A 13,249-nucleotide genomic window follows, 5' to 3' on the forward strand; every position below is an offset into this window, starting at 1 on the left:
GTGAATTTTTCCTGAGGGCAACTGTAGATCCTGAACTGGGAAGTATGTTTCCTTACATCAAACTCAAGAAAACTGTACGATAATGAAGGGCAAGAGTATAGCTCAAAGGTCGTTAAAACTATCATCATAGCATTCCTTATCCTGGTTTAGGTAACACACAAAAAAAAAACTTGTGCATTGCGTTAAATCAAACCTAATGAAGGAAAATGCAGGAGACACCCAGTTGATCATGAGGTTTGGAAGGTATTCGTACGGTGGAGTGGGACGAGGTACTGTGGGTCTTCGATTCTTAAGTCAGGGTTACGTCCCCGAAATACACGACTTATGGCTAAACGACGTTTATACGGGAAATCTCCATAAGAAATACTGTAATTATTTTGAGATAAGTATTTGACACTTAGCACCACCTTTGATATATGTAACTAAAACCCAGATAAAAAATAATATATATATATATATATATATATATATATATATATATATATATATATATATATATATATATATATTATCCCTGGGGATAGGGGAGAAAGAATACTTCCCACGTATTCCCTGCGTGTCGTAGAAGGCGACTAAAAGGGAAGGGAGCGGGGGGCTGGAAATCCTCCCCTCTCGTTTTTTTTAATTTTCCAAAAGAAGGAACAGAGAAGGGGGCCAGGTGAGGATATTCCCTCAAAGGCCCAGTCCTCTGTTCTTAACGCTACCTCGCTATCGCGGGAAATGGCGAATAGTAAGAAAAAAAAAAATATATATATATATATATATATATATATATATATATATATATATATATATATATATATATATACGTGTGGGCTTTTATGTATATACATATGTATGGGTTGGGCCATTCTTTCGTCAGTTTCCTTGCGCTACCTCACTAACGCGGGAGACAGCGACAAAGTATAATATATATATACATATATATGTGTGTGTGTGTGTGTGTTCTGCGACACACACAAATAAAAAAAAAAATTCATCCGACCAATTAGCCAGCATAACTCTCCATCGTCTCCACAGCAGGGCATCTCTGCCGGGTGGGTGATCTTCGCTGTAGACTGCTGCGTCATATGCTTCGCTCTCCCCATAACTTCGATGGTCTTCCTGACGATGGTGGGCACGTCAGTCGCAAGTACCTCAAGATGGCGCGCGGTGTCGAGAACCCGTTCTCTCTTTCTACTTCGCTTCTTCACTTAAATTTTCACGTCGATATCATCATTGCTATGTTGCCTCTTGCGAACACTAGAAAACTTTCCACTGACATCACATTTTCCGCTCATGGTTGTAAGATTACTGGGATAAAACACGATCTTAAAAGTACACAGCACTGGCGACGTACAATCACTAAGTTGCTTAAGAGATTGGGTAGTGGGAAGCACACAGCCAACGTGGAGACTCAGGTTACGTCGATCCCACTCGACTTCCATTAGAAAACGACGTTACTGCGACAATATTCGACATATAGCGATTTAGTTTCCCTAATATACTGACGAGGTATGGTTGAGCAACTTATAACGGAGACAACCTGTACATTAATCCAGATGTGGGATGGCAGCGAAGATCTGGGCAGTAAGGCGATGGTAAAAAAAAAAAAAATGACAAAAAACAAATGAACTAATGAAGTGATAAAGACACATGAGAAATTTGCTAACGAAAATGTTTTTGTCTGAAAAAAAAAATCTAACGAGAGTGGGGTTAATATTTCCATATTTATCATCAGCTCTCATCATGAAAACTCAAGTTAAAGAGGCAGTCCACAATGCTTTCACGTCACGTTAAAATACAGATGAAAAGGTCCCACAAGTTGGTCAAAAGCCAAAACTATACTGAAGAGATGGCATCAAAATCATAACAGAAAAACAATAAAGCTGTCACAGCGGAAAAATGATCAAGCTGTCACAGCGGGAAGTGTTTCGCAGTACGGCAGGTTAAGGTTAGCGGCGGGGGAATACGCAGGCGGGCCCGCCAGACTGCCAGCTAACTGTGAATAATAGATGACAACCGCCCTAGAGCCACAGCGAAGGACATGTCACCTTCCCCAACCGATACAATTCTGTATTAGCGTAACGAACTCCACGAATTATTCAAGCTACAAGTATATATACCAAATGCACAAGTATACCATCACAACAAAATGCATCGGAAACATCTCTACGAACTCACCACACAAACGCGTAAGGAACCTTTAACCTTTCACCTAATATGAGGGTGATATTTAAAAGGTAAACAAAAACAAAGTGAAAAATGTTTTCCAAGACATCGTCAGCTGGCGTATCCTAGAAACATACAACTTATTAATAATCCATCGCAAATGAGCGAGCTGCGTCAAAGGGAGTAACCCTTGTAAAATTATATATAATACTCATCTTTAGTGAAGACGAAAACAGCAGTACCATCGTTCGTTTACCTCACCGCAGCTGTACATAAAATTATCCAAGTTTGCAAGTTTAATACAAATTACGGTAATGTGCACCCCTACGATTATGCTCACGCAATATCTAAAACCATTGTTAACTAGATTAACGATACTTAATGAAAAAAAATGTAAAGGAGTAAAACCAACTTAAGAATTCTAGAGGTACTATGACCCGTTTCAACACTTGAGACAAAACCGATCCTCACATCGACCTCTTCTCCTAAGCTCCTAGAGATGCCAATACATCATTTAAATGCCATTATTCCCATCACTCGGAAGGGTTCAACAAAAACGTACCAAATATACGTATCGAGATAATATTTACCTTTGAGGGTAATGAATGGATCAGCATGCCACATGATCCGTTCCTTTGAAACATCCGTCCCAGAAAAGAGTCTTGTGGTTTCACAGTAAACACTGATGAAGCCTTTAAGCTCTTGTTACTAGTTAGCGTGGTTAGCTGCCATCAAACAAAGAAACTAATGGAAATCCACCAGATGAATTCACCATTATGCGAACATAATATCTTTTCCCACTTATATATCATATGCAAATACGACAATGTTACATATGCGACATAAAACTGTGTAAGTGCGATATGTTTGCTGTTCGATGCTTCGGGGAAGTGTGTTGGTTGACACTAAAAACATTTAGTTTATTCACTCACCTGTTAGAAAATGACAATTTATGCAAATTGAGCTTGTGACTTCCAATTAATTAAACAGTCTAAGAATTGTTAGGAGGTAACCACAGTGAACGCTGCTCGCTTGTTGGCCACACTCAGCTCCACGCAAGACCTTCTTACATTGTAAATAAACTTTCTATTGTATTGCCACAACTTACTAAGATAAGAAAAAGTTTCTACTTACCACAAACAGTAGGTTAAAAAAAAAGAGGAGGTACTTTATACACTTCATTCCCGTGTCGAGAGCCATTTCGCCTAAACCTTTGTGACAAGCACTACAACCCTCCGCCGACACTGGTCGAGACTCAACTGAGCTGCACGAGAGAAAACGACACAGACTTGAGGTACGCGCAGGAATACACAGGTAAATGAAGATATAATGTATCAGATGTAAAAATGCATCGTCGTTTTACTTATAGAAATATCTTTTGGTAGATCATATTTATTTTTCTTCATACATTTTATACATGACTAAAAGCTGAGGTTATTACTGTCTATAAACGTTGCGCACTAGTTTCTCAGACGGAAGCACAGCGCCCAGTGGAGTCTCCTTGCCGAGAACAGGTATTTGAAGAATCACAGAATAGATACATAAAATCACAACCCTGCTTAGCTTGTGTATCATATTATTGCTTCCTAGTACTAATATTAGTTCACCGGCTTCCGTGAAATGTTCTGCGGTTCATGTTGAGCTCACTGGCATAAACCCTTACATCCGCTAACAAGTGAACGACTCTGAAAACAAGAGGTTGATCAAAGTATCCATTCCTTTTAAAAAGAATCCGTCGAGAGAAAAGTATGCAACGTATTCTCTCTCTCTCTCTCTCTCTCTCTCTCTCTCTCTCTCTCTCTCTCTCTCTCTCTCTCTCTCTCTCTCTCTCCGTGCAAACACAAAATCTCTCGCATAACACTTAACACGGAACACACGCGACTCTAGATTTTCCTGTGGCTAGCTAGCGCTACGCCCTTAACCTGCCTAATGGCAAAATCTCGTCTTCTTAAGTAAGTACATGTCTCTCCTAACCTCTTTCTTGAGATTTCCATTGAAGCTTAAAAGGGTGGCACAAAAAAAATCTGCCATCATTATTTCTCTAAAATCTATCTTGCCTCGCATCATTTTCATCTTCAATCCAGACTACAAATATCATATAGAGATTTACAATTATATCATCTGCTACTGTCTTACAAGGCAGATAAAGATTTTCAACCTTTTGGGTACGATGATTTACATCTTGAGTGCGATGACTTTACCCTTGGGGACGATAATGTTACCCTCGTGTACAGTGAACTAATGCTTGAGCAAGATAACTCTTTATCCTTAAATACGATGACTCAGTCCTTAAGCGCGATAACTACATCTCTTGAGTACGAGAACTCTGCCTTTGCTTACGTTACGATGCAAAAACCCTTGAGTACGATACCTTAACCCACTTTGAGTACCCTGACTGAAATTGTCATACTCAAGGGGTTAAATCGTCGTACCCAAGGGGCTGCGACACCAGCCTTGCCCATGAATGTCGGAGACGCTACGATATTGAAGACCTAACTCGCACGACACGCCTTGCCAGCCACAGGACCTCAGCAGCAGGTGTCACCTTCGTCAGAACCGTCACCTGAGTGGCACTGCCAATCCTCCATCACGCACCAATAACTCACGCTTCCGTCCCGGAGGATATAGACAGGAACCTTGAGTCTCCGTCCCGGAGAATATAGACAGGAACCTTGAGTCTACATCCCGGAGAATATAGACAGGAACTTTGAGTCTCCGTCCTGAAGGATATAGACAGGAACCTTGAGTCTCTGTCCCGGAGGAAATAGACAGGAACCTTGAGTCTCCGTCCTGGAGGATATTGACAGGAACCTTGAGTTTCTGTCCCGGAGGATATAGACGGGAACCTTGAGTCTCCGTCCTGGAGGATAGTAAGGAAGGAGACACAGATATAAACCCCAGAAAGTAAGTCAAACGTTCTTAGTGCCATACTTCGTCTGGGAGTCACCAGCAGATGCCTAAGCATTGACCTGGGGGACCATCTGGGAGCTTAGCTGTGAGCAGGTCAGAGATGAGGAGAGATTAATCGCAAAGCGAGCTGCCCTTCCTGAACCAAGATCATCTTTTGATCAATAGACGATAGTCATAGATGGGAAAAATATATATGAAATATACATAAATATACATAAGACTGTATGTATATTTGAAGACATCTGGAGAAGAAAATAAACGCATTCTAGATCAGAAAGAACAAGAGGGCTTGGTGCATACATGGTTCTAGAGAGAAAACAGTGGACCTGAAAAAAAGGATTTTTTTTTTGGATAGCACAGATAAACGTGCGGCACAGCTTCCTGTAAATCAAACGAAAAAGATGATTACTAAAACAAGATTCCTCAGTACTAGGATTAACAGCTGTGTTTTCTGTCGGCCCTCTGGCGGTGGGGATATAAATGGAAGTGTTCCCGCCCTGTGGCACAACACTGCCGCCGTTGAAAGTGCTCCTGGCCCACCACCTGCACTCCCGGAGCTGCATATATCACAGCTATGCCACACAGAGATCGAACCCTACCCGAGCATCCGTGTGAGGATCTTTGGTGTGAACGAACATCAAGTCTATGAATTAGTACCCCTCCCCCACCACCCCTACCCCCCCCAATCTCCATGCCATTTTCTTTATGGGTAGACTACTTTATTTTCACGAGACCGTTTGAAAAAGCCTTATCCTGTTCACCAAATACTTTACCTAAACTTATAGTTATCTTTTCTGTTGTGATCACAGTGTTTATGACATGTACTGGATAGTAATCCTAATAACATAAACTCTCCGTAAAGACGTCTTCACAGATGATTAGCCTGAGTTCAATTATATGGTTGTGAGCTATGTATAAGGTGACACGAGCACTCAAGCTGACACCGGTACACAAACTGACACAGGTACACAAGCTGACACAGGTACACAAACTGACACAGGTACACAAGCTGACACAGGTACACAAACTGACACAGGTACACAAGCTGACACAGGTACACAAACTGACACAGGTACACAAGCTGACACAAGTACACAAACTGACACAGGTACACAAGCTGACACAGGTACACAAGCTGACACAAGTACACAAACTGACACAGGTACACAAGCTGACACAGGTACACAAACTGACACAGGTACACAAACTGACACAGGTACACAAGCTGACACAGGTACACAAACTGACACAGGTACACAAGCTGACACAGGTACACAAGCTGACGCCAACCGGGTCACCCTGCCTGCCCTCCTGGCTCAAGGTGTCTCGGTCCTCAACTTACTGGGCCTTTCACCTTTTCGAATCCCTTCCACACACACACACACACACACACACACACACAGAGAGAGAGAGAGAGAGAGAGAGAGAGAGAGAGAGAGAGAGAGAGAGAGAGAGAGAGAGAGAGAGAGAGAGAGAGAGGAAATTACTCCTAACGATCGACAACACTGGGTAATTACTTTCCCAATGTGTAAAAAGGAAGATTTAACTCAGGTATTTGGGCGATGTTTTCCCAAGGTTACATATATATATATATATATATATATATATGAAAAAAAAGGTGTGTGTGTGTGTGTGTGTGTGTGTGTGTGTGGTGGGGAAGGGTCTTTTACAGCGAGGTGGGTGTTGGAGCGATGATTACCGGTGGTAACCTATGATAGCACTCGAACTCAATAGCCTGGGCCCTTTCACGCTTGCAGAGTGGGACATCGGGAACGTTTTCCAATATGAACTCCTTAAGAGTTCCTTTCTTTCACCGATTCCCGAGTTCGGGGATTCGTTCGCATGACCTGGCTATACCGGATGACCAAAGCTAAGTCATGGTGACGTAGCTAACCTCTCCCCGGTAGCTCCCAGTGACTTGACATCACCTTCATCCTGACTCTACATCACCATCACACTGACTCTACATCACCATCATCCTGACTCTACATCACCATCATCCTAAATCAACATCACCTTCATGCTGACTCTACACCATCATCCTGACTCTACACCATCATCATCCTGACTCTACACCATCATCATCCTGACTCTACGCCACAATCATCCTGACTCTAAACCATCATCATCCTGACTCTACACAATCATCATCCTGACTACGCCACCATCATCCTGACTCTACACCATCATCATCCTGACTCTACACCATCATCATCCTGACTCTACACCATCATCATCCTGACTCTACACCATCATCATCATCATCTAGCACAGCCAGAGGATTTACAGCATAAAACATTTGCTACGTCCGCTCCAACAGTTTCAGCAACACTGTACATAATATTAAAAGTAACTACATCAGCTGGACTCATGTCTGGAGTCTGGTGAACTTTGAACTTCTTCGTAATAAACGAGAACAGAAACTCAAACATTTTTGCTAAATAGAACCTGTGTCAACTCTGTGGGATCTCCAGGTCAACTCCGTGTGGGGATCTCCTTCTGGTCAACTCCGTGTAGGGATCTCCTTCTAGTCAACTCCGTGTAGGGACCTCCTTCTGGTCAACTCCGTGTAGGGATCTCCTTCTAGTCAACTCCGTGTAGGGACCTCCTTCTGGTCAACTCCGTGTGGGGATCTCCTTCTGGTCAACTCCGTGTAAGGTGGTCACCTTCAGGAGGACATCTCCATCACAAGAGGAACACCACCGCCGATCGTCTGTCTGTCAGAGGCGCGGGAAGGTCTGACTGTATTGTCTGCTACACTGCTGGTCGCACCATCAGGGGCACACTAGGGTCGGGCGATTTCGTGCTTGGTGCCGGGTTTCCCCACACGCTGTTGAGTGGGTCCCCAGCTCGTTGTCTGGTGGTGACCTGATCTGTCTCTTCTATGTAGCCTTCTTTCCCAAACTGCAATGTTCTCTCTCTCTCTCTCTCTCTCTCTCTCTCTCTCTCTCTCTCTCTCTCTCTCTCTCTCTCTCTCTCTCGATGGGGTGTGGGGGTGTAGGAAATCTCCAGATCCCAAGGACTGTCTCTGCCTCACACATGAAGGGCTTGGAGTAATCCGTGTCAGGGAGGTGCACACCTCTTGCTGCGCTACACCTGAATAATTTTCCTGTGAACTTTAGACTGCCAGGGAGGGGAATGTGTCTCTACCACTTGCACCACAGTGGACTGATAGTGAGTGGACGAAAAATGGGTAGTAAGAGGCGAGAGATCAAAGGACGAAATGGGAAGAGAAAAAAAAGGGGCAAGATGATAAGAGGATAATAAAAAAGGAATGAGAAAAGAGGTAAATTATTGTACTGGGAGAGGCTATTATTACGGTGTAGGTAAGGGTGTCACACAAGTGTGGGTGAGGGTGTCACACAAGCCTGGGTGAGGGTGTCACACAAGTGTGGGTGAGGGTATCACACAAGTGTGGGTGAGGGTGTCACACAAGCCTGGGTGAGGGTGTCACACAAGCCTGGGTGAGGGTGTCACACAAGCCTGGGTGAGGGTGTCACACAAGCCTGGGTGAGGGTGTCACACAAGCCTGGGTGAGGGTGTCACACAAGCCTGGGTGAGGGTGTCACACAAGCCTGGGTGAGGGTGTCACACAAGCCTGGGTGAGGGTGTCACACAAGCCTGGGTGAGGGTGTCACACAAGCCTGGGTGAGGGTGTCACACAAGCCTGGGTGAGGGTGTCACACAAGCCTGGGTGAGGATGTCACACAAGCCTGGGTGAGGGTGTCACACAAGCCTGGGTGAGGGTGTCACACAAGCCTGGGTGAGGATGTCACACAAGCCTGGGTGAGGGTGTCACACAAGCCTGGGTGAGGGTGTCACACAAGCCTGGGTGAGGGTGTCACACAAGCCTGGGTGAGGGTGTCACACAAGCCTGGGTGAGGGTGTCACACAAGCCTGGGTGAGGGTGTCACACAAGCCTGGGTGAGGGTGTCACACAAGCCTGGGTGAGGGTGTCACACAAGCCTGGGTGAGGATGTCACACAAGCCTGGGTGAGGGTGTCACACAAGCCTGGGTGAGGGTGTCACACAAGCCTGGGTGAGGATGTCACACAAGCCTGGGTGAGGGTGTCACACAAGCCTGGGTGAGGGTGTCACACAAGCCTGGGTGAGGGTGTCACACAAGCCTGGGTGAGGATGTCACACAAGCCTGGGTGAGGGTGTCACACAAGCCTGGGTGAGGGTGTCACACAAGCCTGGGAGGAGAGCGCCACATCTTCCTGAATGATGACGTCACAACTCGCCTCACAGGAAGACGTATGTAACAGTTTCTTGACAGTGATAAAGTTATAATGCCTCTTGTTGTTGTTGTTGTTGTTGTTGTTGTTATTTTGGTGTCACTGATTCCCTGTATATGTCACATAAAATTCTATTAACATGAACAACATATCTCATCCAGGATCCCGTGACGAAAGCTATTCAAATATACACCATACATAATCTGGGAATATGAATTAAACACTGGTCGAAGAAATGCGGTAAAATATTGATATAACCAAATGACCACCATCTTGGTCATACCATGTTATCATTCGCCCAGGCTGGTCGAATCAAACAATGGTGCCACTGGTTAAACTGGTTAATGATTAAACCATGAAATGAAAATTATGGATGGTATGCTCTGTCCACGACATTCCCACAGTAGTACACATGATCATCTACCTAAGGACAAGACACACACACGACAGTAAAGCCTATGAAACATCATCACAACGAGCAGACTTTTAAAAAATCTTTAGAAAATACAACTGTATATGTGGCCCGAATATACACTGTCGCCTTCCCTTTACATAACGCATCTACACTAAATGGAAACAATAACCATTTACATAAACAACGTCATATATATATATATATATATATATATATATATATATATATATATATATATATATATATATATATATATATATATATATTCACTGTCCAAACCTTCCGCATGAGGTGTGGCTTGGAGAGCCAAAAGGTCAAAGGTCAAGGGTTAATTGTTTATTACAGCTGGACGCTCAATGAGTCAAATGAATCTTGTTACGTCTGGTGACTGTTCTTCCTCACACGTCCTGGTTATGTCTGGTGGTTCTTGTTCCACACATCCCGTCCTGGTTAGGTCTGGGTGTTCTTGTTCCACACATCCCGTCCTGGTTAGGTCTGGTGGTTCTTGTTCCACACATCCCGTCCTGGTTATGTCTGGTGGTTCTTGTTCCACACATCCCGTCCTGGTTAGGTCTGGGTGTTCTTGTTCCACACATCCCGTCCTGGTTAGGTCTGGTGGTTCTTGTTCCACACATCCCGTCCTGGTTAGGTCTGGTGACTGTTGCTCCACACATCAAGTCCTGCTTATGTCTGGAAGTTGTTCCACACATCATGCACTCTATTACTGAGTATAAGACCAATCATTTATTTACTTTGGTTCCACATATTTCACAGCGAATGGCACGTTACACACTGTTTGGGGAGACTTTCTTTTTAAAGGATATTAAGAGTCATTAACTTTACGTAATGGACTTTGGTCACTTTTCATATAGGCAAGGGAAAGGTGTTTGTGGTCTTCGAATTATCTTTGAGACCTGAAAAAAAAAATCGAGATATTTCGACTGGCGTTGTAAATTGAGGTTCACGGCCTTAATGATCTTGGCAGATATAAATCAAGAGCAATCAATACATGCAGCGAGAGCGTGTATAATCTTAGAATCATCTTGAGAACTTGCAGACGATCATTTTTTCTTTACGATGAGTTGGTATAACTTTAAACGTTGATAGCCCTAATGACCTTAGCAATCGGTTTTTCCCAAAAGCCCACACTAACCAACCTAATTTTGAGATGCCTTACCACATTCCAGGATGTGTATCCCTTCTTTGCCAACACTGTCGAATGCAATGTTAACCCGAGTCCTGTGCCTAATGCGTACAGAAGAATGAAGACAAGCGATGACGATGAACAACTGGAGAAGTGGTCGTGGAACTGAGACACCAGAGTTAGAGCTCAAGGTCTCCTCACACATATGAAGTCATCAAACAATACTCTAGCCTTCCAGATCAAGCGACACACACCACGTCTAATGCGGCCACCGGCCACAAAATTGCAGAGTGATTACCATCACGAGGCCTACAAACACAGCAATGATGTGATCACAAGGATGGACGGCATAAGACGCCACGGTGACACAAAATTCCCCCGCTTGTGCTGCACTGCAAGTCAGTCAGTGGGTTACGTTGTGTCAGTAAGATCATCATGCAGAGGGGTCACTGGTCGGTAACAATGCACACCAAACGCCGACGCAGCCACAAGTGAAGAGCACTACGAAAGATATATAAATACAAAGGCATTCAAGAGCAACAGACCACTGGCTTCTTTCCAAGCAGTTTGTGATAGTGGAGATCAGGAACCCACAGATCAGTGATGAGATCAGAGTAGAAAGACTTATAGATGTTTCAAAGAGAAAACCCTACAAACTTTTCGTGTAACTACGAAGGCCCAAGTATCAAGTAATGTCATTCGTGGACTAGGAGAGAAATATTCATCAAATCTATTCTTAAATGTAACTATGATACTGCTCTCAACAGCTGTAAGAGGCAAATCATTCCATATGTTAACAATCCTATATAAGTACTTTGCCCTAATCCATGTAAAGCATTTGCTCATGAGTTTGTATCCATTTACTGCAAGTGAAATCAGACGAGTTTAGCTTTAAGAAGCTATTCCTTTCATGGATCACACCCTCTTAGGGGTAAGAACGAAGCTCAAGAGCGATGACATCAGACCAGGCCAAGCAATACTATCTCCGTTGCCATCCAACACCAGAGAGTTAGGCCGTAATGTAGAGGAAACCAGAACTGAAGTTCTGGGCGGCTGAGCTTCCTAAGCCCTGTCAAAGATCATATGGGGAAGATAAGAATGCACTGCAAAATCCTATGCGCATTGACGGCCGTCGACTAGTGTTACATCTGAACAACAGATGGTGCTGTGTCAAAATTGACCTCACAATTCTTTTAACTGTCGGTATATGAACTTCCCTGTCTTTCCTTTATAATCTTTGAGCCCTTCTATCTCACATCAAAGTTAAAGGAATTGATTGCACAACTAGAAGTAAGATTCTGTCATTTAAGGAAGAAAACAGTCTCAGACATGAATATTCATAATAACCATGTTCCAGGATATATCAGAAAAAACATTGTAATAAAAGTGCGTCAATAATGATTTAACTGAATTTGGTCTTACTTTCAAGTAGATCCTCTATCTTGAAATACGTTTGATTTCTTTTCTGCTAGCATCCATCAGACCTAATTCCAACATACTTGTTGAAATGCCCTGAGAATAAAGATGAAACCCGTTTCCTATATGTATAAATACTGTTGACAATAGGCTGCGCGTCGGCTGTCAGTTGTTGTGAGGCTGTAAGGTCCATCACTGGATTCAGATGGACGACGTACTGTCTCTGATGGACTGTACTGAATGAGATTATCTGCTTTGAAATTAATGCACCTCCACCACAGCCCTCAGACAGATACACATGTAGTTTGTTAGGCATTCATTTAGAAACAGAAACGCAGGATGCTCCACGTTTCTCAGCTAAATGAGCACTGCTAGTAGGGTTTAAACAATTATACTTTCGTAGAGCTGAGAAATAATAATAGAGATAAAGAAAATAAATGACATAACTGAATCTTTCATATCATGTCACGTTACTGATCTCGAGATGACTGTCTTTTTATAGAAACTATTTATAGCTGTAAATATCTCAATATTTCTTTTCTCTTTCTAAAATTTAGTTTATGATCCAGTCGTGTGTGAGCCATATCAATAATTCCTAAACACGCTGACATACTTTCATCGCGCAAACTTATCCATCATCATACTAGATCTCATGTCTCATATTTTTATCAAACTGTAAAGCAAAACATACTATAATGTTATTGGTAAACAAAGCATGAATCTGGGCTGGTAGAACTTGACATTCGTTACCGAGCAAAGTCCAAGTAATCCGAAAATATTCAAAGCTTACGCTATTTGGTAGTGAAATTTTTGTGTTGCTGCTCCTCCTTCGTCACTGTGACTTGACCAGAATGTATCATATCTTCACCATTTGCATGGAACTGTTCAAGAGATGGGGGCTTTACAACTTGAAAACTTTGTCCCGGTACAAATACAAATACATGCGAATTTCCCTCAAAACTGTATAAAGTCCAA

At 43.1% G+C, this 13,249-nt stretch overlaps 1 protein-coding gene across 1 annotated transcript in view; it reads right to left on the minus strand.

Annotated features, from left to right (window-relative positions):
* LOC139758138 (CD63 antigen-like) overlaps positions 1-3,409 on the minus strand; it is a 173,013-nt gene extending 169,604 nt beyond the window's left edge. Inside the window, exon 1 of the mRNA XM_071679287.1 lies at positions 3,286-3,409. Within this exon, the coding sequence (XP_071535388.1) occupies positions 3,286-3,351 (66 nt within the window). The 5' untranslated portion in view covers positions 3,352-3,409. The remainder of the gene's footprint in view (positions 1-3,285) is intronic.
* Between the last annotated feature and the right edge of the window lie 9,840 nt (positions 3,410-13,249).

The sequence above is a fragment of the Panulirus ornatus genome, chromosome 29, assembly GCF_036320965.1.
Source record: "Panulirus ornatus isolate Po-2019 chromosome 29, ASM3632096v1, whole genome shotgun sequence".
Lineage (NCBI taxonomy): Eukaryota > Metazoa > Arthropoda > Malacostraca > Decapoda > Palinuridae > Panulirus > Panulirus ornatus.